This window comes from Agelaius phoeniceus, chromosome 34 (assembly GCF_051311805.1).
Source record: "Agelaius phoeniceus isolate bAgePho1 chromosome 34, bAgePho1.hap1, whole genome shotgun sequence".
Classification (NCBI taxonomy): Eukaryota; Metazoa; Chordata; class Aves; order Passeriformes; family Icteridae; genus Agelaius; species Agelaius phoeniceus.
The window spans coordinates 1,438,113-1,460,505 of record NC_135298.1 but is presented as its reverse complement, the minus strand read 5'-3'; the positions used below and the strand labels follow the sequence as shown (position 1 = coordinate 1,460,505).

General features: G+C 57.6%; 1 protein-coding gene across 1 annotated transcript; it reads left to right on the top strand.

The window, feature by feature from the left end:
* The first annotated feature begins 407 nt into the window (after positions 1-407).
* Positions 408-22,062, top strand: LOC143696403 (uncharacterized). Its single transcript, XM_077192535.1, has 9 exons — positions 408-462; positions 1,858-1,964; positions 2,090-2,140; positions 2,344-2,710; positions 3,354-3,530; positions 20,070-20,213; positions 20,400-20,905; positions 20,964-21,355; positions 21,981-22,062. The coding sequence occupies exons 1-9, from the start codon at positions 408-410 to the stop codon at positions 22,060-22,062; spliced, it is 1,881 nt and encodes a 626-aa protein (XP_077048650.1).
* Positions 22,063-22,393: the final 331 nt, after the last annotated feature.

Genomic DNA, 22,393 nt, shown 5'->3' with positions numbered 1-22,393 from the left:
TCCTGGGACTGGGACTTTCCTTTTTCTTGGAACTGTTTAAACCTGCTCTGGACTGAAAACCCGGAAGAACACCTGCAGCTCACACCTGTGGCCCACCAAGGTCTGGGACGCTGCATTCCAGCACCAGAGGGACTTAGAAGAGACCAAGTGAGCCAACTACAACCCACAAAAAGGACTTTCTGAATTTGCCATCTCTTCAGCACTGTCAGAGGTTTTATTTAATATTACTCACTTTTCATGCTTGGGAATACTTTACTTGATAAATAAACTGGGGTTTTATTACTTTTCCCAAGGGAAGTCTTTTTCTGAACTAGTAGGGGGAGAGGCCACTGGAACTTGCTTTCTAGATGGACCCCTTTTGGAGGTTTCCTCCCAAAATTTGCCCTAAAGCAGCACAAACAGTCACAATGGAAACTTCACCAGTGGCACAACACCGCAGCCCACCAGGAAAAGAAAGGACATGTAAAGTGCTCCAAACATTTGTCCTGCTTTCCTGCAAAAGTCCTGCTGCAGACACTGTGCAGTGTGGAAAGCCAAGAGAAGCTGCAGCTGGTGGCAAATCTTGGGACAGAAGCTTGACCTTATTCTCCAGGAGAGATTCTTGGCAAGAGCAGACAGGAGAAGATTCCTGGAAAACTGAAACAGCTTTCCAGAAGTGAAATGAAAATGAAAGAAACAATCCAAGATGTTTTCCTCTATTTATTTCTATGCTCCCCTTTTCCATGTTGCACTACTTCTCCATCCCAGTAATTCCAGATGCACTGTACCTCTAAGATAAGTGGCTTAGTGATTTTTAGACACTCTAAAATACCATGAGGCACACACAGTTTTGCTTCCCCTGTTGTTACTGGAAGGCAACACTGGAGATGTACGTGCAGTGCTGGGCTCAGGTAGGAATCCTAGCCCAAGGGAAGGTGTCCCGCCAGTGTTTGCCCCTCAGCCAGGCCAATGCAGAGCAGCAAGCGAGGGGATTGCTGTGCCAGTGTGCAGGAGTCAGGGCTCTGCACCTGGGCTCAAGGCTGCAAAGTTCCCGTGTTTGGACGGACGCAGGGGCTGTGCCCGGGGCGCGCGGGGCTCGAACGTGGGGCTCGTGGGGCGAGCGGGGAACGGACACGGGGACGAACGGCCCCGGTGCTTCAGTTGCAGCGGCGGCAGCGGCGGCAGCAGCAGCGGCGGCAACAGCGGCAGAAGCAGCAAAGCATATAATCGATAAGGATCTTTCTCTTTCTATCTTTCTTCCTCTGTCTCTCTTTCTTGGTCTTTCTCTCTTTCTGTCTCTGAGTCTCCCTTTCCCGCTGTCGGGCACCCTTCTCCCGGGGTCCCTTGCCCGGCGTCCCTCTCCTCTCCCCGCCTCCCTCTCGTGTCCCCGCCTCCCTCTCCCCCTGCCGGGCCGGGCCATGCCCCCGGCCCGACCCCAGCCCCGGGCGGGGCTGCCCCGTGCCCGGCCCCGCCCGTCCCGCCGCGGTCTCGCCTCCGCCCGGCTCTGGCCCTACTGGCGGTGGCGCTGCTGGGCGGGCATCAGTGCCGTGTGCAGGGGCGGCATCGCCGCCCTTTGCCTCCGCCTGGCCCGAGCCCGGCCCCGGCCCCGAGGCAGGCTCCAGCCCCGAGCCCGGCCCCGGCCCCGGCTCCTCCCGGGGCCTGCGGAGGACACAGGCGGCGCGGCCGCTGCCGCCGCCTCCGCTGCGGCTTCCCCGGCCCGAGCTCCGCCGCTCGGCAGCGCGGCCGCCGGCCCCGAGCCTCCCGTGCCGCGTTGCGAGGAGCGAAGGCCTGGGCATGGCCGGCCCGGGGCGGCTGAGGGGCGCTCGGGGGCCGTTGCTGGCCCCGGGCCGAGCGCTGACAGCCGCGTCCCGCCCGCAGGGACGGCGCACGAGGCCCTGCAGGAGCGCTACCACCTGGGTTCGCTGCTGGGGCGCGGAGGATTCGGCAGCGTCTTCGCGGCCACGCGGCTCTCGGACGGCGCCCCGGTGAGCGGCGGGGCCGGCGGCGGGCGCAGGAGGAGGGGATGGAGGAGGAGGAGGAGGAGGAGGAGGAGGATGGGGCTGGGCAGGGCGAGCGGCGAGCTGAGCCCGCTGCTGTCCTTGGCTTGCAGGTGGCCATCAAGAGGGTGCCACGGAACCGCGTCCGGCACTGGGGCGAGCTGGTGAGTGAGCGGGGCCAGCGGCAGCAGCCGGGGCTGCCGGGCGGGGATGAGCCGAGGCCCGGCACGGTGGAAGCCGCCAGGACGCCTCGAGGGGGAGCGGGCGTGGGCGCAGCGCAGGGTGCAGAGCATCCCGGGCTGGCTCAGGGCTTCCCCAGGCCTGGCACGGCATCGGTCCCACTGAGGGCATCGTGCTCCTCCCGCAGCCCGACGGCAGCAGGGCCCCGCTGGAGATCGTGCTGCTTGCCAAGGTGTCCACTGGCTTCCCCGGTGTGGTGCAGCTGCTGGAGTGGTTCGAGCTGCCCAACCACATCGTGATGGTGATGGAGCGGCCAGAGCGGTGTCAGGACCTGCATCGTGTCATTCGGGCATGCCGGTTCGTGCCCGAGGAGGTGGCGCGGGAGCTGTTCCGCCAGGTGCTGGAGGCCGTGCGGCACTGCACCAGCTGCGGGGTCCTGCACCGCGACATCAAGCCAGGGAACATCGTGCTTGACCTGGCCACCGGGCAGGCCAAACTGATTGACTTTGGCTGTGGCACCTACCTGCAAGAGACAGCCTACACCCACTTTGCAGGTGAGCCCACGTAAGGGTGTACTCCTGGTCCCGGGATCTCATGGCCCAACATCTCCCAGCCCAAGCTGGCTGTGGCAGCGGGGATTCTCCCTTTTGCTGCCAGTCAGGGGACTGAGTCTTCAGCTGAGTTGCTTTAGAGCGGGGCTGGGTGGGGGGCCATCTTCCAGCCCTGCTGGCAGCCTTTGCCAGCCACTCTGCCCAGGACTGGGGCTGGGCTGGGGCAGCCAGCCCGACCAAAACCCCCGTGGGTGGGGGTAGCAGAGAGGGGGGCGGAACCTGTGCCCCCGCCAGTTTGGTGTGCAGGTGAGAGGAAGGGCTTGCACTGCTCCACTCGCCCTGTTTGCCTTGGCTTCCTAATATTTTTGGGGCAATGCAGACAGGGAGGAACAGGGCATGTTTTCCCCAGCACAGAGGGCTTTTCCTTTGCATGTCATGGTCAGGCTTAGCTGGGGCTTCTTCTGCCCTCTTCTGACACCAGTGGCTTCTTTTCCAAGCCTTAGTTTGTGCACAAGTCCCAGGTGCTGGCAAGAGGGCAGTGGTCACCCTGTGTGCCACTGATGCAGCCCCCGCAGGCCCAGGGATGCTGGGGCCAGGCTCTGGGAGCAGCAGCATCCCCCTGCTGAACTCCATCTGTATTCCATAGGAACACCATCCTACAGCCCCCCGGAATGGACCCACTTTGGCTGGTACCATGGCGAGGCAGCAACGATCTGGTCCCTGGGCATCCTGCTGCACCAGATGGTCTGCGGGGAGCACCCTTTCAGGAGGGGCCGGAACCTCAGCTGGGGCCAGCTCCCGCTGCCGCAAGGGCTCTCTCAAGGTGGATCCTCTTCTCTGGGCACGGGGGGAATCCCAGTGCTGGGAGCCAGCAGCGGGCTCGTGAGCATCCCGCTCTGGCAGCTGCTGAGGAGGTGGCACATGTCCTGCTCTCCTCCAAAACAGGGAATTGATGGGAAAGTTTAGGCCCAGCCCTGAGCGCATCCAGCAAGGCCTGGGCATGGCAATAGTGGGGCAAAGCAGACAGGAGCCTTCTCTGGCTGACCGGCAGTTTCTGCTTTCTCTGCCCAGAGTGCAAAGATCTGATCAGGTGGTGTTTATCTGTGAACTCCTTGGAAAGACCCACATTAGAAGACCTGTTCTCTGATCCTTGGGTGCAGGATATTCCTCGGCCATAGAAGAAGGGAGAGAGCCACAGGCACACTTTGATGCAGGGCCCTGGTAAGTTGCAGCTCCACACATGCCTTGGCAATCAGAAGCAAAGGAACCCAGACCTTTTTGTGCTGCCTGTGTCACTGCACAGGGTCATGGGATGGGCACACGCAGCCCTTGTGCTGCAGCTGAGCTGCTCTGCCCAGCACTGGTGGCTGCCATCCAAGCTGGTTTTGCTTGTGCTGGTTCCCTGACAGCTGGGGCACTGGGCAGAGTCCTGAGAGCCTGGTCTCCCCCCAGGGAAGGAGCAGGAGCCCCTGGAGAAGCTGTACCGGGTGGGGATGCTGCTGCTGCTGCTGCTGCTGCTGCTGGAGACAGCCAGGATGACATCAAGGATGAGAAGCTCTTCCTCAGCCTGGCCACTGGAGGCTGAAGGTGATGGACTTTGATTCTGGCACCTTCTTCAAAGCCAAACTCCACAGGGAATTTGCAGGTGAGTCCCCACGTGGGGAAATGCTGCCAGATTTGGGCATGGCCCAGCCTGGCTGGGAAGCAAAGGTTCCCCCTGTGCTGGGGCAGATGCAACTCATTCTTCAGTCGCTGCCCAGCTGCTTTTGGCAGGGCTGGGGCATGGGCTGGGCTGGGTACAAATGGGAGTGGGCTCCTGGCCCTGCCAACAGCCCCCAGCAGCCACCGTGGCCTGGGCTGGGGCTGGGGCTGGGGCAGCCAGCCCGACACAAACAAAGCCCCATGCTGGGAGCAGAGGTGGGACTCCAGAAGCTGTGCAGGGGCTGCTTTACTCTGCAGGCAAGGAAGGGCTGGGCTGCTGCACTGCCCTTGTTTGCATTGGGATCACCGTGATTTTGGAGGGCAGTGCAGGGTGGAAGTGAGAAAGTGTGGGCTTCCCTCACCCATGGCTCGGTTTTTCCCTACCATGTAGGAGTTGGGCCTTCCTCAAGGCCCTGAGAGAGATAAGAGTTTTTCCTGTTTTTCTTGTTTTCCCTTTTTGTCTCTAATCTCTTTTCAAGAATGTGTTGTTTGTTTTTCCAGAGGAAGCGGTCCAGGTGGTCCAGTGTGGATGGGGAAGTGCTTGGGAGCAGCTGTGGCGTGGATGGGCGGTGGCCTTGGAGAAGGCTGAGGACGTGGTTTGGGAGCAGCTTTTCTTGCAGCCGTGGCTGGCGTGAGGTGGGTCCGTGTGTGCTTGGCAGGGTGGGATCAGAGCTTTTGGGAGATGGCAGCGAGCACAGGAGCATCCTGCTCTGGGCAGCTGCTGAGGGCTGGATGTGCCGTGGCTGGCTGCAGGCTGGGCACATGTCCTGCCCTCCTGCTCTGCTGCCAAAGGCAGCAGGGATGGGCAGCTCTGGGCACAGCTCTGGGCACAGCCAGCATGGCCTGGGCACCGCAGGCCTTGGCACAAGGGCACAGGAGCCCTCAGCTGAGGGGCACTTTCTGCTTTCTCTCCTTGCAGCCGGGCTCTGCGGCTGCTGAGGCTGCTCTGGGCTCTGCCAGGGCTCTGCTGGGCTCAGCCCTGGGCCCAGCTGGGCTGGCTCTGCCCTCACATTGCTCTGACAGCTTTGCATCAGACGAGCCCCTTGCGAGCACAGCGCCTGAGCTTTCTGCTTTGGCAGCTGAGTGAGACTCTGCTGCAGGCCCAGAGATTGCAGCTGGGGACACACATCCAATTGGCAAGAACCCAAACCCTCCACAGTCCCAGCTGAATGCCTGGATCTGCACAGGGTGTTTGTCTGTCCCATTCCTCCTTCTTGATTGGCTGGAATTGTGCAATTGCACTTTCTTCCTCCTCTAGAAGTGCCTGAGTGGGCCAAAGCTGGCGAGTGGGCCGTGTTCCTGAGGCAGTGCAGTCTGGAGCTGATTGATGGAGAATTGTCTTTCTGCACTGCCAAACCAGAGCAAAAAGCCCTAAGTGGCACTTTTTGTCTCTAAGAAATCCCTGACAGTTTCAAAGGGAATGTGCAGCTCCTTCCCAGGCTGAGAAGGAAGGGCATCTTCTAAAGGATTTGGGCTTTGACAGAGTTTCCATTCCCAGTCCTGCTTGGAGCGGGAAGGGCACAAAGCAATTTCCTCTTTGAGCACAATTTCAAATGGCAATGTTGGAAACAAAGCCCAAAATCTTTTAAAAGGCTGCTGGGGTCAGTAAGATGGATCCATGGCATCAGCACATTTACAATGAAAATAATTGACTTCTCTTTTTGGAAAGATCATTTACCGCTTAATGCAAAGTTTCAGAAGTTTTTCACTAACACTTGGGTTTTGTTTTCATCTTTCACATTTTATATAGTTTTTTTTCTTTTTCCTTTTTTTCCTTTAAATAGAAAACATGTCCTACAAAAGGAGTGTCCTTTGCTCCTGGTTCCTGTGTGGAGCAGCTCCCTTCCTGCTGGCTGAGCTGCTCAGGCAGAGCCCGGCAGCTCCTGGCCCTGCAGGGCTGAGGCTTTTCCCCGTTGCTGGGCACAGACTGATGGAGCAGCACTGCTGAACACGGGCACACACAGAGGGCCCAGCAGCAGCTGCCTTTGGCCACCTGAGGCTCCAAGGCCCAACCTCTGAGCAGCCAGGGCTGGAAGAGACTGGCAGCATCTGATCCCTGACTCTGGGCCAGGGCTGCACAAATGACCCCACAGCAGCAGCAGCAGCAGCAGCAGATGGAGCTGACTTTCAGCACAGCCCCTGCTCCTGTTCCCTCCCATGTCAGAGCAGCCTGAGGCACCTGGGAGCCCCCAGTGCCAGCAGGGACCTGAGATGGCAGCCCTGGGCTCCTGGAGGCTGTGCAAGGAACGGAGCTGGGCACTCCCTGTCCATGGGGAGCTTCCAGATGGAAAAGGCTGCTGTGCCCAGGCAGCTCCAAGGGCACAGAAAGGAGGCTCTGGAGCACTGGATCAGTGCCAGTGCCACAGTCCTGGGCAGCAGCCAGCCAGCCCTGGGGGAACAGAGGGCACAGCACGAGGGACAGAAGCAGGCAAGGGCAGAGACTGGGAAGAGCCAGGCCCGCGAGCAGGAGCAGCTGCTCCATTGCACTCTTGGAGAAAGCTCTTGGCTGCTTCAAAGCGCTGGAAGGCGTGAAGGGCAGAGAGGAGGCCACAGCAAACAATGCTCCTGTTTGCACAGCCTCCCCTCTGCGTGTCCCAGAAGGAATTGGATGGACTGGATTCGTCTCTCTGAGTGCTCTCGTTCAGCATGAGCAGCTCAGCACCAGGAGCTGAAGGAGCTGAAGCCTCAGGCCACAGGAGCTGGGCAAGAGGGAACTTCTGGAGCAAAGTAATGCTGCTGAAATAGCCCCAGCTGAATGCAGCGGATATCATCATGGAATCACAGAATCCTTTCTGTTGGAAAAGCCCTCTGAGCTCACCCAGTGCAGCCGCTCAGCCAGCAGTGCCAAGCCCAGCACTAAAGCACGTCCCTGAAGTGCCAAGGCCTGGACAGCAGCCCTGAGTGAGGCCTGGACAGCAGGCCCTGAGCCCAAGGTGGCCTCTGGAGGAACCTTCCAAGCAAAGGTTATCTTTGTATCTGCTCCCTGATGAGATCTGCATGGTCATTAGCACTGTGATAGATGTAGCCCCTCCTTAGTGAAACATGGATGGACCTTTGTGTATTTAGAAGCCAGAGAAGGCCATGAAATCTGACATCTGGCCTTGTGTGGGGCTGAAGGATCAAAGTCAGCTGCCTTGGCTCCTCCTTGAGGCCTGGCCAGGCTTTGGGAGGGAGCCAAGAGGAGGATGAAAGCAGATGTTGGCACACTAGCAGTGCTGTCAGTTTGTTCATGCAGCACTGCCAGAGCTGGGCCCTCTCCCAGCGGGCTTGGAGCCTCAGCTGGGGCTGGAGGCACCTGCAGGAATTGCCAGTGCCCAGGAGTGGCTCTGCAGCCCTTGGCTGTGACAGCTTCCCCAGCTGCTGTGTGCATCTGGGGGATGGGAAAGGCTGAGGGGAAATGCTGCTGCATCTTTCTTAACCACTGCAGGCAATCTTTGGTGGGGATGATTGGGTGCATTGCTGAGCTGCTCCTTTTGTGATTCTTTGCTGCTCTGAACTGCAGGAAATGACACTGATTCCTTCCGTTGGAGTCTGTGTCTGTGGTGCTGACTTTGGCCACTGGTCAAACCAAACTGGCCCAGTCTGGCCAGATCCCAACCAAATGTCACTTGTTCAATGTCAATGTGAGGCATCAGTGCCATCAGAAATTCCCAGATGGGAAGCCCTTCCCTGGAGTTCCCTGGCTCTGCAGTGGGCTGAGGTGGGAGCCCCGTGGGAGCAGTGGGGCAGTCGGGTAAAAGAAGCTGCAGCCCTGGATGTCTTCAAATGCATCCAAAAACTGCACATGGAAAAGGAAAAGGACTTGTGGGTTTGGGCAGACAAAGATGAATTTGTTAAGAGTCCAATAGAAACAGCAGCTTCAGAAGGAACAATTATTGTTGGAATGCTCCCACATGGAGCAAGAGAAGAAGGTTTTAATCTTGAGCTCAGCTGCATTTGTACCAGTGAAATATCAATATACTAAATAACTATATGTATTTATTGTATAATAAGACCTTAATATATATATATATCTGTATATTTATGTATATATATATTATATATATATGTCTGTATCTATCTGTCTATATGTATATCAATATGTATTTCTACCTATGAAATAATAATAATGTGAAATAGTGCTGACAATACTAATTTGGTAGCTTTGGCTGCTCAGGAATGTAACTCTAAATACCCTACAGAACAGGATTGGCCAGGACCCTACTGTCAGTGGTCAACTATGTGAGATTGTATACAATGTAAAAAGGAGGAAGGGAGGAAATTGGCTATTTCCCCAGGGTTTGCTGATACTGTGATGCAGAGTGCTTTGTCTGTTGCTGTGAAAAATACAGGGATGAAGCCTGCAGGGTTTTTCATGTCCCAGACTATGCACAAGCGGCAGGATTGGTTGAACGGGTGAAGGGGTTGTTAAAAGAGCAGTTGAAAAAATGAGGAGATGGGAACCTTTGCCCATGGAGAACCCATCTCCCAGATGTGCTCCATGCCCTGAACAATGGCCCACGGGGGAAATGGAAACCCCCTGGCTGTGCACAGCTGCCCCCAATTTGCAAATCCAACCATGGGCAGTGAGACTTGGACTGCCTGGGAAATTGTTCTGGCTGTGATGGCCCCTGGCAGGGCCAGCCCAGAGGCTGCAGGGCTGGGCCTTCATGCAGTGGAATTAATGAGGATGAATTCAAAGCAAATGAGAGCCATCAATACTGAAACAGGAATTCAGATTCCTCCAGGACACTTTGCTTTGGTAACTGCTCCCTTGGAGCTTGGCCTTGCAAAGTGTTCATGTCATGGCAGGAGGAATTGATGCAGAATATGCAGGAGAACTTACAGTAATTCTGTGAAACAATAGTGACCAGGATTGGATTATTCAACCCCATGACGGGGTAGCACAATTATTGATATTGCAATTTTGAGAACGATTGTGAAAAAAGGAGCTCCACCTGCAATCGCCACCGTTTGTGGAGATAAAGGGTTTGGATGCAGCAGTCCTAATAATGGAGCCAGAGTGTGGGTCCGGAGGCCAAATGGCCCTCCCGAGGCAGCTGAAGGAGCAGCTCCTGGGAAAGACAACTCTGAGTCCTGAAAGCTGGGCAGGAGCAATGGGAATGTGTCCCTGCAGCCAAGGATTGTGTGTGAGAACAAGTAGATCTGACAGGATATTGTTTTACACATGCTGCCAGACCAAATCTCCCTGTTTGCCCCAAGGGCCCCTTTGGCAAATGCTCTGATCCACGGGGCTCCATGGGAAGGCTGCTGTGACACTGAGGGACTTGCACAGGAATTGCATCCAGGAGCCTGGGAGCCCCTCAGGGACTGGGACCTGGCCCCTTCCAGCCAGAGGGGAAAGGGCCCCCCAAGCCTTGTTAGCCCCAGACAACATGGTAAAGCTGAACAGCAAAGGGCCTGGGGGCATTATTCTGGAATTAAAAAGGTGCCAGCTCCATCGACAACAGAATTCTTGTTCCTAACTCCAAGGAGATTGAGAAAAAAGAATGAAGAACGGTGTCACTAAAGTACTACTGATGTCTGTAAGGTGTACCTTGATAGTCAGCCAGAATCTTTGTCTGCCACAAACACCTCTAGTGTTTGACCAAGGGGTTAGTCATCAAAATGTAATGATGAGTTCTGATGGATTGCTGAGCTTCTTTTGTAATTCTTTGCTAATGATGATGTGCTTTGCTGAGCTTATCCTTTTGTAATGCTTTGCAGCTGTGCATGATATAAATGCCACAATTCCTTCAGTTGGTGTCTGTGTCTTTGGTAGTGACCCTGCCCCCTGGTGAAACAGGGCCCCCTCTTGCCTAAGTGTTAGCTGGGAAGGCAAAAAGCCTCCCTCCAAAATTCCCCCCTTGCTCCTTGTTCCCCCCCTTCATACCCTGAGCATGATGTGCTCTGGTCTGGGCTGTGCCCGGGGTCAGTTGGGGTCACCTGTCCTGGCTGTGTCCCCTGCCAAGCTCCCCCGCAGCCCCAGCCCCTCCCCAGCGTGGCTGGACGAGGGGCAGGACAGGCTTTGGCTGTGCTGCAGCTCAGCAAGAACAAAACCATCTCTGCGTGCTCAGCGCTGTGCTCAGCACCCGGCCCAGCAGTGTCTCAGTGCCAGGGGCTGTGCCCTCAGTGCCTGCCAGGGCTTTCCATGGCAACTGCCAGGCCAGGTGCCCCAGGTGTCCCCCCCCAGTGCCGGTTGCCATGGAAACAGTGCCCAGCCCTGCCCCTTTCTGTCTGGCTGACCTGGCCTTTGGCCCTGGCAGTGCCCTTGGCTGCTGGTTCCTGGTGCCCGAGCGGCCAGCGCAGCACAGGGCAGGTGGCCATGGCACAGCCCCCAGCAAGGGATCCCCTCTGGCTCTGGGCACTGACACCAGCCCTGAGCAAGGGGCCCAGGGCAGCTTTCCATGCCCACCAACCATCACAACGGCTCCGGGCATTGCTTGCCATGGCACCAAACCAAGGAACGGGTCCCCGTGGCCGTTGCCATGGCACCTGCTGGCACCAACCAGTGTCACTGCAATTGTACCTGGAACAGCCCTGGCACCGCTTTGTCCTCAGGGTGTCCATGGCAGCCCAGGGCAGCAGCAGCTCTGCAGACAAGGGGCCATGGAACCTGGCTGCAGAAATGGCTCCTGGGGCTGCTTTCCAAGGAAACCTGAACTGATGGCGGTTGCCATGGCACCCAAACCCAGCACTGGGGTCCCTGCAGTGTCCATGGCAACAGCCCCTTGCAATGGCCCACTGCCTGTTGGGATGATGATCCACCCTCACAGCTGGCCCAGGGCAGGGCTGGAGTGCTCTTGGTGCCACCTTGGGCTTGGCACACACTTGAGGAGGATGTCTGTTTGCAATGGGGAAACTCAGGAGTTTTAGATGGCTTCAAAACTCAAAGAAGGAAAATCCCTCTTTGCCTGAGTGCAGCCACTTCTCCAAGCAAAGCAGCTCCCAGGTGAGGGAGGAGAGACACCATGGGCTTGGGGAATGTGGAGCAAGGTTGTCCACACTGGCTCAGAGCTCAAGGCACAGCTTCTCTGAGCAGGCCAGACCTCCTTAGGACAGTCCCTGCATCAATATCAGACCTGGAATGCTGCAATCACCTCTTGTGTAATAAGAAAAGCAATAAAAGACAGCCTTTAAAATAGGAATACATATTTCCTAGAAGCTCTTTGAGCTATTTCTCCATAACTGTCAAAGGAAACCCTCCTAATGAACTGCACTGGAGCAGAGGGAAATCAAGGCAGAGCCATGGTTTGTCAGGACTTGCTTGATCCTCATGAGCCTCACTGTGCATTTGGAGCTGAGCCCTTGAACCTCAGGGCCTGGGAGGAGATTGCACAAGCCTTGCCTTGTCAGAGTCAGAGTCAGAGGAAACACCCAAAGTGTCTCCAGGCATTCATGGCTCCCACTGAGGTCCCTGTCCAACACAGGCTCCTCATGGACTCCTTGGAGGAGAGAATTGGTGGCCAGGATGGCACAAAAACCTCTCAGACACTCAGTGTGGAAAGGAAAATCCAAAGTACCTTCAACACCTTGAGTGTCTCAGAGCATGAATGAGCCCCACTGAGTGTCAGTACAAAGCTCTCCAGGGACTCATTAGCGCAGATAATTGGGGCCATGATTGCACAAAACTCTCCCTGAGTCTGGATCCAAAGGGAAACACCAAGTACCTTAAAAGAACTGAAGTGCCTTGAAGCATTCATGAGCCCCACTGAGTGGTGTTACTGACAGAGCCTCTGCAGGGACTAATTACAGCAGGTAATTGGAGGCCATGATTGCACAAAGCTCTCAGAGACTGCAAGGCCAAAGCCAAACCCCAAGTCCTTTGAAAAAGCTGCAGCCCCTGCAGGGAGCATTCAGGAGCCGCCAGGGACATTGCTGAGCAAGGCTCCCCAGGGACTCCTTGCAGCAGATCCTTGAGGCCCCTGGGATGTGGGCCAGGGGGGGATGCAGAGGGCAGCACAAGGGGCTGGCAGTGCCCAGCCTGGCTGGGGCTGGGCCAGGAGGCCCCAGGGCCTCAGCACAAGGTGTCTCCTCCCAGCCCTTGCTGGCACAGACCCTGCTGTGCCCCAGGGCACCAAGCCTTGGCTTCTCTTTGTCCCAGCTGCCATCAGTGCCTCCAGTTCTCTGCTCTGCCTGGGGCCTGGGGACACTTTCTCTGTCGTGTCCCTCAGTGGGAGCCACTACAAGTCCAAGAAACTTTGGAGTTGGATTGTGACTTGGAGTTCTGCAGAGGCTTCTTCAGCTCCCTCTCAGGGCCTGATGTTCAGGGCCTGAGCACAAAGGCCCAGAGGCTCCTAAAGTCCTTGTGCTGTGTCTGTGCTGCTGAGCTGGGCCGGGCTCCTGGCCCAGAGGCAGCTCCTGGCAAGGGCAGCAGAGCTGCAGAGAGACAGCTCTGGGCAGGAGCAGCTCCTGTGCACAGCCCAGCAGGGCTGGGGCACTGCCTGCAGCCAGCCCGGGCACAGCACAGAGGCACAGAGAGCTTCAAGCAGGCAGGGCTGGGAAGGGGCTGGGAAGTGCCTGGGGCACAATCACTGCCAGCCCTTGGCACAGCAACCTCTGGCTGCAGGACAATGCAGCTGCAGCTCCTGCACTGATCTCCTAAAGCTGCAACATCCCAATGCCTGCAGACTCTGGCAGTGCATCTCTGAGCATTTCTGCTGCAGGGGAGCTGAAATGCTCATGAAGCTCTCACATGCTGAGCAGTCTCAGAATATTTCCAAGACAAGGATTTTGATTGAAATGAGGCAATTTCCTAAGACTTTGTCTTCAGATTCCTACTACTGGAGAGTGCCAGGGAGGGGGGATAATTATTAAAGGATGATTATGAATTATTAGTTCTGAATTTTGGCAAGTGGTGCCTGAGACCACCAAACTGTTCCTTCTAGTGACCAGCAGGTTCACAGGAGATCCCTAATGTGCCTTCAGCCACTGTGCCCATGGACAGCAGCAGCAGCAGCTTTGCTGGAGCCATCAGGCTCAGTCTGAGCTGGCCTTTCTCCAAGCTGCAAAGAGAAGCTGCCCCCAGGCAGTGCCCTGCAAACAGGCAGGGTTCTGTCAGGCCAAGGAGAGTGCACAGAGCTTTGGGCTCTGTGAGTGCTGGCACAGAGAGATCAGGCACAGGGAAACACCTGCAGGAGGAAAATCTCCAGGAAGCAGAGAGAAGATCAGGGAAGGAGAGAAAACAGAACCCAGCAATGCTGTGGCAGGGAGAGTTGAGAGATGTGCACAGGATCCCCTGCAGTGCAGCCCCTCCCTCTGAACAAGCCCCCTCCCTCCTGTGGCCCAGCCAAGCCTCTGCCCTCAGGCCCGGGGCTCCAAGGTGTGCAGCCCCTCCTGTGCAGGCAGAGCTGCAGCAGAGCCGTGGGGCAGCTCTGCAGCCCCGGGCCCAGTTCCCTCTGCAGAGCACAGGGCTGGGAGCAGCTGCCCGGCCCTGGGGGCTCTGGAGGGGCACAGCTGGCTCAGGGTGACGCTGTCCCCAGGGCCCGGCTCTGGGCAATGCTGTCAGGGCAGCCAGGGAAGGAGCTGCATCTCCCTTCAGCCAATGCCAGCAGAAGGACACTTGCAAGTCCCTCTGACATTTCAGTCCAGGCTGGGAGCTTCACCCCAGCGTGCAAACCTGTCCTGGAGCATCTCTGAGTGATAAGATCCATGGGCAAAGGCAGAGGTGTTGTGACACTGAAAATGCTGCTGGGTTGGTGGAATGAGCAACGTGAGTCCTTGGCTACAAAAGTGGAGCTGGGCTCTGCTGGATCCATCTGCTCTCACAGTACCTGGGGGTTTGTAAGAGAAACGTGGGAGTGTGAACATCCTCCAGCTGAGAAAAGTGAAAGCCCAGAGGAACTGCAAACAGAATGGAGTGACTGATCATCTGCCCCCAGTCTCCACTCATTATCTTGCCTCAGGGAAATCAGTCTGTTCTACCAGAGGGCAGCAGAAATGCTCAGGGTTTCTGATATCCAAGAGTACCAGGAAGTCCATGGAAGGAGCTTAAAAGGAAAACATCAGAACTCTGAAACACAAGAGCATGTCTGTGTGTGTTACAAAGGAGGGTGTGTGGGAAATGGCTTTGATTTTGGTTACAGGTATCTCCTCTAACCCTTCACTGTCCTTTTCTCCATGAACAGGTGCCCACGTGCAGCCCCAGCAAATGTCCAACAGCAGCTGCATCAGCCACTTCCTCCTGCTGGCATTGGCAGAGCCGGGGCAGCTGCAGCTCCTGCACTTCTGCCTCTTGCTGGGCATCTCCCTGGCTGCCCTCCTGGGCAACGGCCTCATCATCAGCGCCGTAGCCTGCGGCCACCACCTGCACACGCCCATGTTCTTCTTCCTGCTCAGCCTGGCCCTCCCTGACCTGGGCTCCATCTGCACCACTGTGCCCAGAGCCATGCACAATTCCCTCTGGGACACCAGCACCACCTCCTACACAGGATGTGCTGCACAGGTCTTTTTCTTTTTGTTCTTTATCGCAGCAGAGCTTTCATTCCTGACCCTCACGTGCTCCGACTGCTACGTGTCCATCTGCAAAGCCCTGCACCACGGGACCCTGCTGGGCAGCAGAGCTTGTGCCCACATGGCAGCAGCTGCCTGGGCCAGGGGCTTTCTCACTGCTCTGCTGCACATGGCCAATACATTTTCCCTGCCCCTGTGCCATGGCAATGCCCTGGGCCAGTTCTTCTGTGAAATCCCCCAGATCCTCAAACTTCCAACACCAGGGAACTTGGGCTTCTTGCTGTTGGTGCCTGTTTATCATTTGGCTGTTCTGTGTTCATTGTTGTTTTCTCCTATGTGCAGACCTTCAGGCCGTGCTGAGCATCCCCTCAGAGCAGGGACAGCACAAAGCCTTTTCCACCTGCCTCCCTCCCCTGGCTCTACCTCTGTTTATCAGTACTGCAGTGTTTGCCTGTTGTTGCAGGCTCCCAGCCAGGTCATAATTAGCATTGTCTCCATGATTGCAGAAGGCTGATCCATGGCTTTATTCTACTATATTATATCATATCCTACTGTACTTATTAAGGAACTCCTCCCCTTACAGACAGTGCGATACAGCTTTGCCCTAATTGCTCAATCCCTGCAAACACCATGCAGTGGCCAGGCAGAGCTGTCAGCAAAGGAAGGGCCCAGCCAGGTGGGGCAGCCGGGGGATGCCGACAGCCTGCAGGGACAGAGGCGCAGGGCAGGGACACCGTGGGACAGCCTGGGCTGCACAGGGCACAGGGATGGGCAGCAGCTGCAAGACAGCCCTGCCAGAGCCAGCTTGGGCAGCACTTTGGCCATGGCTGCTGGGCCTGGGGCCAGGAGGGGACAAGTGACCCTTGCAGGCCTGGGGCCTCATGGCCTCCTTGTCCCTGCTCAGCAGCCTGGCAGGGGCCGCCCCACGCTCCTGCCCCTGGCATTGCACATCCCCACATGCCAGTGCCCATCCCGGGAAGAGCCCTGAGCCAGGAGGGAGGGACAGGATCTGCCTGGCCAGGCCCTGGGGCTCAGGCCTTGGCCCTTTGCATTCCTCAAACACATCCAGGTGTGCTCAGCACCAGAGACACCTTTGCCTTGCTTGTGCCCACCTGGCATCACTGCCTGCAGTGTTCTGCTCTAGCTGGAACCTGGGGACACTTTCTCAGCTGTGTCCCTGACAGGGATCTCTTCAAAGTACAAGAAACTTCAGTGTTTTATTATAGCTGAGTTCTTGAGGGTTTTGTGACATCACAGAACTGGCTGTGACATGACAGAGCAGGATATGAGGCCATAGAGCAGAGTCTGCCATCATAGAGGGTGGCTCAATGGCATCAGAGAGTGGGTTATGACATCACCTGGTGGCTGTGTGACATCATAGAGCAGGCTGTGACGTCACAAAACAGATTGTGACATGACAGGGTGACTTTGTGACGTCACAGCACTGCTGTATGACATCACAAGGTGACATAGAGTTGGCTCTGTGACATCACAGGGGCAGTGTGACATCAAAGGGGCAATAATAGTGACAATAGCAAAAAGAAGAATTAATAATGGTAATAAAAACCCTACCATGCTTAGACTTAGTTTGCATGGCCAGGTTTTGGTAAGGGGAGCTCGAGGAGCACCTTCTGTGAGAGGCTGCTGGAAGCAGCTGCTCCTCTGTGTCCCACAGAGTCAATTCCAGCCAGCTCCAGGATGCACCGGCCGCTGGCCAAGGCTGGGCCAGTTGGAAATGGTGGTAACACCTTTGGGGCAAGAGATTTAGGAAAATGGGTGATGGTGTAGGTGTAACTGTGAGCAGGGAAGAGCAGGGTGAGAACACGTGAGAGGAACAACTCTGCACACCCCAGGGCAGGGCAGGAGGAGGGGCAGGAGCTGCTCCAGGGGCTGGAGCTGATTGCCCTGAGATTCCCTGGGCAGCCCCTGGGGAGGCAGCTGGGCCCCTGCAGCCCATGGAGGGCCCGGAGAGCAGAGATGCACCTGCAGCGCCTGGAGGAGCCCGTGCTGGAGCAGGGGGTGCCTGAGCAGGGGCTGGGACCCCATGAGAAACCTGTGCTGGAGCAGGGACCCAGCAGGGACCTGCAAAGCCGTGGAGAGAGGAGCCCACGCTGGAGCAGGGTCCTGGCAGGACTTGTGAGCCCCTGGGAGAGTGAGGCAGCTGCAGCAGTTTGTGAAGAGCTGCTGTCCGTGAGATGAACTCACCCTGCAGAAGTTCATGGAGAAGTGTCTCAGGAGGGACCCCTGGCACAGCAGGGGAACGACTCCTCTCCCCGAGCAGCAGAGAAACAACGGGTGATGAACGGAGCAGAGCCCCCAGTGCCTGTCTGCCTGCACCACTGCGGGAGGAGCAGAGCTGGGAAGGAGGGAGGAACAGGCAGAAGGTGTTTGTGAAGCTTTATTTTACTTCTCACTATCCTGCCCTGATCTGGATAGAATAAATTCAATTAATACCTGTAATTTCAAAAATGTTTTGCCTATGATGGCATTTGCTGAATGATCTGTCCCAGTCCTTAACTCAAGCCATGAAGCCTTCATTCTGTTTTTTCTCCTGTCCATCTCTGGAGGGGAGTGAGAGAGCAGCTTTGGTGGGTGCCTGGCATCCAGGCAGGGCCAAATGGCTACATGTTTCTCTTTTCTTTTTACTTTTTTTCCTTTCTCCTTTCCTTTCCTTTCCTTTCCTTTCCTTTCCTTTCCTTTCCTTTCCTTTCCTTTCCTTTCCTTTCCTTTCCTTTCCTTTCCTTTCCTTTCCTTTCCTTTCCTTTCCTTTCCTTTCCTTTTTCCTTTCCTTTCCTTTTTCCTTTCCCTCTCTCATTCTTTCTTTCCTGTTCTTTTGTTCTTTCCAGAGGTCACAGTGCAGAGGTTGAGTGGGGCTTTGATGGAGGGAGTGGAGGTGGCAGGGAGTAGCGGGGACAGGAGGCACAGGGCTGTGGCACAGGCACCCGAGGGGCCCGGGCAGCTGGCAGGGGGCAAGGCCTGTCCCCCTGGGCCAGCAGCAGCCCCGTGCCCTGCCCGAGGCGCTGCCAGCAGGGGCTGGGCCCCAGAGGCAGGGGCAGAGCCCAGCCCCGGGGGCGGCGTTTGTGCCCCGAGCCCCGTCCAGCCCAGCCTGCCCCGAGTGCGCAGTGAGCGCTGGCACGGCTGCCCTGGACAGCGTGGCCTGCTGGGGACACTGAGAGCTGCCGCGCTGTGACCCTGCCCTGGGCACTGCACAGGCACCAACCCAACCCCAGCCAGCAGCACCCCTGGGCATGGCCCAGGCACTGGAGAGCATCACAGCCAGCCCTGCTGCTGCTGGGGATGTCCCAGGCACCAGAGCCCATCCCAGCCCCGCTGATGCTGGGGATGTCCCAGGCACCAGAGCCCATCCCAGCCCCGCTGCTGCTGGGGATGTCCCAGGCACCAGAGCCCATCCCAGCCCTGCTGCTGCTGGGGATGTCCCAGGCACCAGAGCCCATCCCAGCCCCGCTGCTGCTGGGGATGTCCCAGGCACCAGAGCCCATCCCAGCCCTGTTCCTGGGATGTCACAGCCCCTACAAGTGTACCAGGTGTGGGAAGAGCTTCTCCCAGAGGTCAGCCTTGACCCAACACCAACGCAGCCAGCACTGAGGGAAGCCCTGCCAGTGCCCCCAGTGTGGGAAGAGCTCCGTGTGCTGCTCCAGCTCCATCCCCACGGGAGGATCCGCGCTGGATGATCCCCAGTGACCCCAGTGGGCAGAGCCCCGGTGATCCGTGGTGCCGGTGATCCCTGGTGGGAAGACACCTGGCTGGGGGCTCCACATCCTCCTGGCTCCTCATGGCCTGGGTCTTCTTTTCACATTTCTTCATTCTTTCCAAACACTCAAAACCTGGGTAAAAATAAAGATGTTGAACTAAGATGGGGCTTGAGAAGTGGGGGGCTGTTCCAGAGGTGTGGGGGATGCTGGGTCCGAGGTAGCTGAGAGTTCCTGGGAAGGACTTGGGGCTTGCTCAGGGCTTTGGGGACACGAGGCCGAGTGGCTCCGGGTGCTTTGGAAGATGCTGGTGGAGATTCTGGGGCTGCTGATCAAGGACCTCCTGGCCTGGAACTGTCCCTGTGTCCCCTTGTCCCACTTCCTGGTGTCCCCTGTAGCGGATACCCCCCTCCCTGCTGTCACTCCCCTTTCCTCCACCCATTCCCGTGTCACCCCACTCCCAGTCCCGTCCTGCTCCATTCCCAGTATGGACCCCATTCCCTGTTCCCATTCCCCATTCTCATTCCTCATTCCCATTCCCTGTCCCCATTCCCCATTCCTGGTCCCCATTCCCGGTTCCCTGTCCTCATTCCCGGTTCCCTGTCCCCATTCCCATTCCTCATTCCCATTCCCTGTCCCCATTCCCATTCCCATTCCTTGTCCCCATCCCCCATTCCGTGTCCCTGTCCCCATTCCCATTCCCTGTCCCCATTCCCATTCCTATTCCCCATTCCCGGTCCCCATTCCCCATTCCCATTCCCTGTCCTCATTCCCATTCCCGGTTCCCTCTCCCCGGATGCCGCCGGGAGCGGCGATCGCTCCCGGATTTGCATAACCACGCCCTCAGATTCGGCCCCGCCCCCGCTGGCTGCAGCCGCGTCCGGGCGCTGTTTGCTCCCAGTTCCGTCCCAGTGCTCCCAGTAAGAGCGGGACCGGCAGGGAGAGCGCTCCCAGTTCCTGCCCGCTGCTCTCACCATCGCTCCCAGTGCTCCCAGTAAGAGCGGGACCGGCAGGGAGAGCGCTCCCAGTTCCCGCCCGCTGCTCTCACCATCGTTCCCAGTGCTCCCAGTATCGCTCCCAGTGCCGGGCGTGGCGGGGCCGCTTTGGAACCCCCCCAGGGCAGAGCGCGGCTGCTTTTGGGTGCCGGCACTGCCCGGGCCGGGCTGGGAGCGGAGGAGGAGCGGGAGGGAGAGGAGAGACAGAGGAGGAGGAAAAGGAAAGGGAAAGAGAGAGGAGCGGGAAGAAGAGGAAGAGCAGGGCCAGAGGAGGAGGAAGAGGAGCAGCGGGAGGAGGAGCCGCAGCACCAACCCCACGCGGTTCCCCCGCTCGGGCCGCGGCTGCCCCGGTTCTGCCCCCTCCGGAAGCCGCAGGTGGGCGGGGAGGGGGAGTCGCCCCAAATCCATGGCGGAGAGGGGCGATCCCGGTGCAGAGGGACCCCCGGCAGCCTGGAGGGGTGGGGGAGGCTGGGGATGAGTGGGCTCCGGGCCCCCCGAGGCTGAAAGGGGCGCTGACTTCTCCAGCTGCACTTGGGCACCGGGACCATCAAACCCGACACGCTCAGCCCTTGTTTTGCCCCCCAAACCAGGATTTCCCATTCCCAAACCTTGGCCAGGTGGAGGAGGAGGCTGCGAGGAGGAAGAAGATGCCCCAGGACACCCAGGCAGGTGAGGAGGAAGTCAGTGCCCCTTTCCCCCTCTCTCCTGCTCCATCTCCCAGCCCAGCACGGCCCCCGGCTGCAGGACAGCCCCACTGCTGATGCTGTCCAGCCAGGGATGCACTGGGGGGATCTCCTTCCCCTTCCCTGTGGCACGGAGGCAAATCCCATCCTCTCCTTTTCCTTCCTCCCCCAGGGAAGGAGCTGAGCATGGAGAGCAGGGAGGACAAATCCCCACAGCAGAACCTGGTGGCTGAGGCCGTTTGGAGTGGCTCCAGGGCACAGGAATCCAACGGGGAGGAAAAGTCCTGGAGATCCCACACAAGGAGGGGCTGCAAACGCAGATCACGGGGATCCGAGGAGGAAAGACCCACCTTGGGCCGGGAAGGTGACCACAGGTCAGAGTTGGGGGTCCCTGAGCAGCTTCAGGATGGGGAGAAGCCCCACAAGTGCTCAGAATGTGGGAAGAGCTTCAGGTGGAGATCGTCCCTGATCAACCATTGGAGAATCCACACAGAGGAATGGCCCTATGAGTGTGGGCAGTGTGGGAAGAGCTTCAGGTGGAGCTCCCGCCTGAACTCCCACATGGGAATCCACACCAGGGAGAGGCCCTATGAGTGTGGGCAGTGTGGGAAGAGCTTCAGCCACAACTCCAACCTGATCTGCCACCAGCGCGTCCACACCGGGAGAGGCCCTACAGATGTCCTGGGTGGGGGAAGAGCTTCAGAGCCAGATCCAGCCTGATTTTCCACCAGAGGAGCCACACGGGGAACGGCCCTACGAGTGTGATGAATGCAGCAAGAGGTTTCAGATCAGCTCCAATCTCCTCCATCACCAGCGCACTCACACAGAGGAGAGGCCCTTCCGCTGCCCCGACTGCGGGAAGGGCTTCAGGGACAAGTGCAGCCTCCTCAGGCACCAGCTCATCCACTCCGGGGAGAGGCCCTACGAGTGTCCCAGGTGTGGGAAGAGCTTCAAGACCAGCTATGAAGTGACTGCCCACCAGAGGAGCCACACGGGGGAACGGCCCTACGAGTGTGGGGAGTGTGGGAAGAGCTTCAGGACGAGCGCCCACCTGAGTGCCCACCAGCACATCCACAGCGGGGAGAGGCCCTATGAGTGTGCCTGGTGTGGGAAGAGCTTCTCCCAGAGGTCAGCCTTGACCCAACACCAACGCATCCAGCTGTTGTGTTGTCTGTATAAGTTGGACTGTTCTGTTCCCCCTATCATGCAATGGTTGTGCCCTGGTTCTCCCTTTCCTCCTTTATGCTGCCAGTTATCCCAACTCCTCCCCAGTTGCCTTGGAGATTAATGTACCCTTTCTCAAATCCCTCCCCGGTGCCCTGTCGGTCACTCGGCGCTCCCACCCTTCTCTCTAGAACTCTCTAGAAACTTTCAGCTGGAGCGTCGAGTGATTGGCTCAGGGGCCGGGGCCCCACCCTCAAGTTATCCCCATTGGGGTTTTCCCTAAGTCAATCTTTTGTATCCCACTCCCCTCTGAAACCCTATTCGTCCAAGGACTGACTCCTCCCCTGTGTCCCTCCCTCCTTATAAGCTGTTGCAACTTCCCCCTCGCTCTCTTTGGTTGTCGGTTTCCCCTGGGACCCAATAAACCTGGATTCACCACAGCTGGAGAGCGCTCTCTCATTTCTGCTGACTGTAGCCATAAGCCAAGCCACGTCCTGCCACAAGGTAACACTGCTGTCACGGCACAGAGCGTTTGCCTTAGGTGCTGTCCCGAACCACGGAGATCGGGATAGTGCCCCCCTACTGCTAGCGGTGCTGGACAGCCGGCCGGGACGTCCGAGAAGGACAATCAATCAATCTTCCTCCAGCTGGACCGCTTCATCCAGCACTGAGGGAAGCTGTGGGAGTGCTCCCAGGGCGGGAAGAGCTTTGTGTGCTGCTCCAGCTCCACAGCTCCATCCCTCATTGGAGGATCAGCACTGGATGATCCCCAGTGACCCCGTTGGGCAGAGCCCTGGTGATCCGTGGTGCTGCTGATTTGTGTTAGGAAGACACCTGGCTGGCTCCTGGCTCCCCGTGAGCACCTGGACACATCCACAGACCAACATCAGAAATCCATTGTGGAGAGCTGTCGCCCTGACTTTTGAAGATTTTTCTAAGCCTTCTGATGTTTACATTCTTGTAGCAAACTTTCTCACATACTTCCTGTAAATAACTTATTGT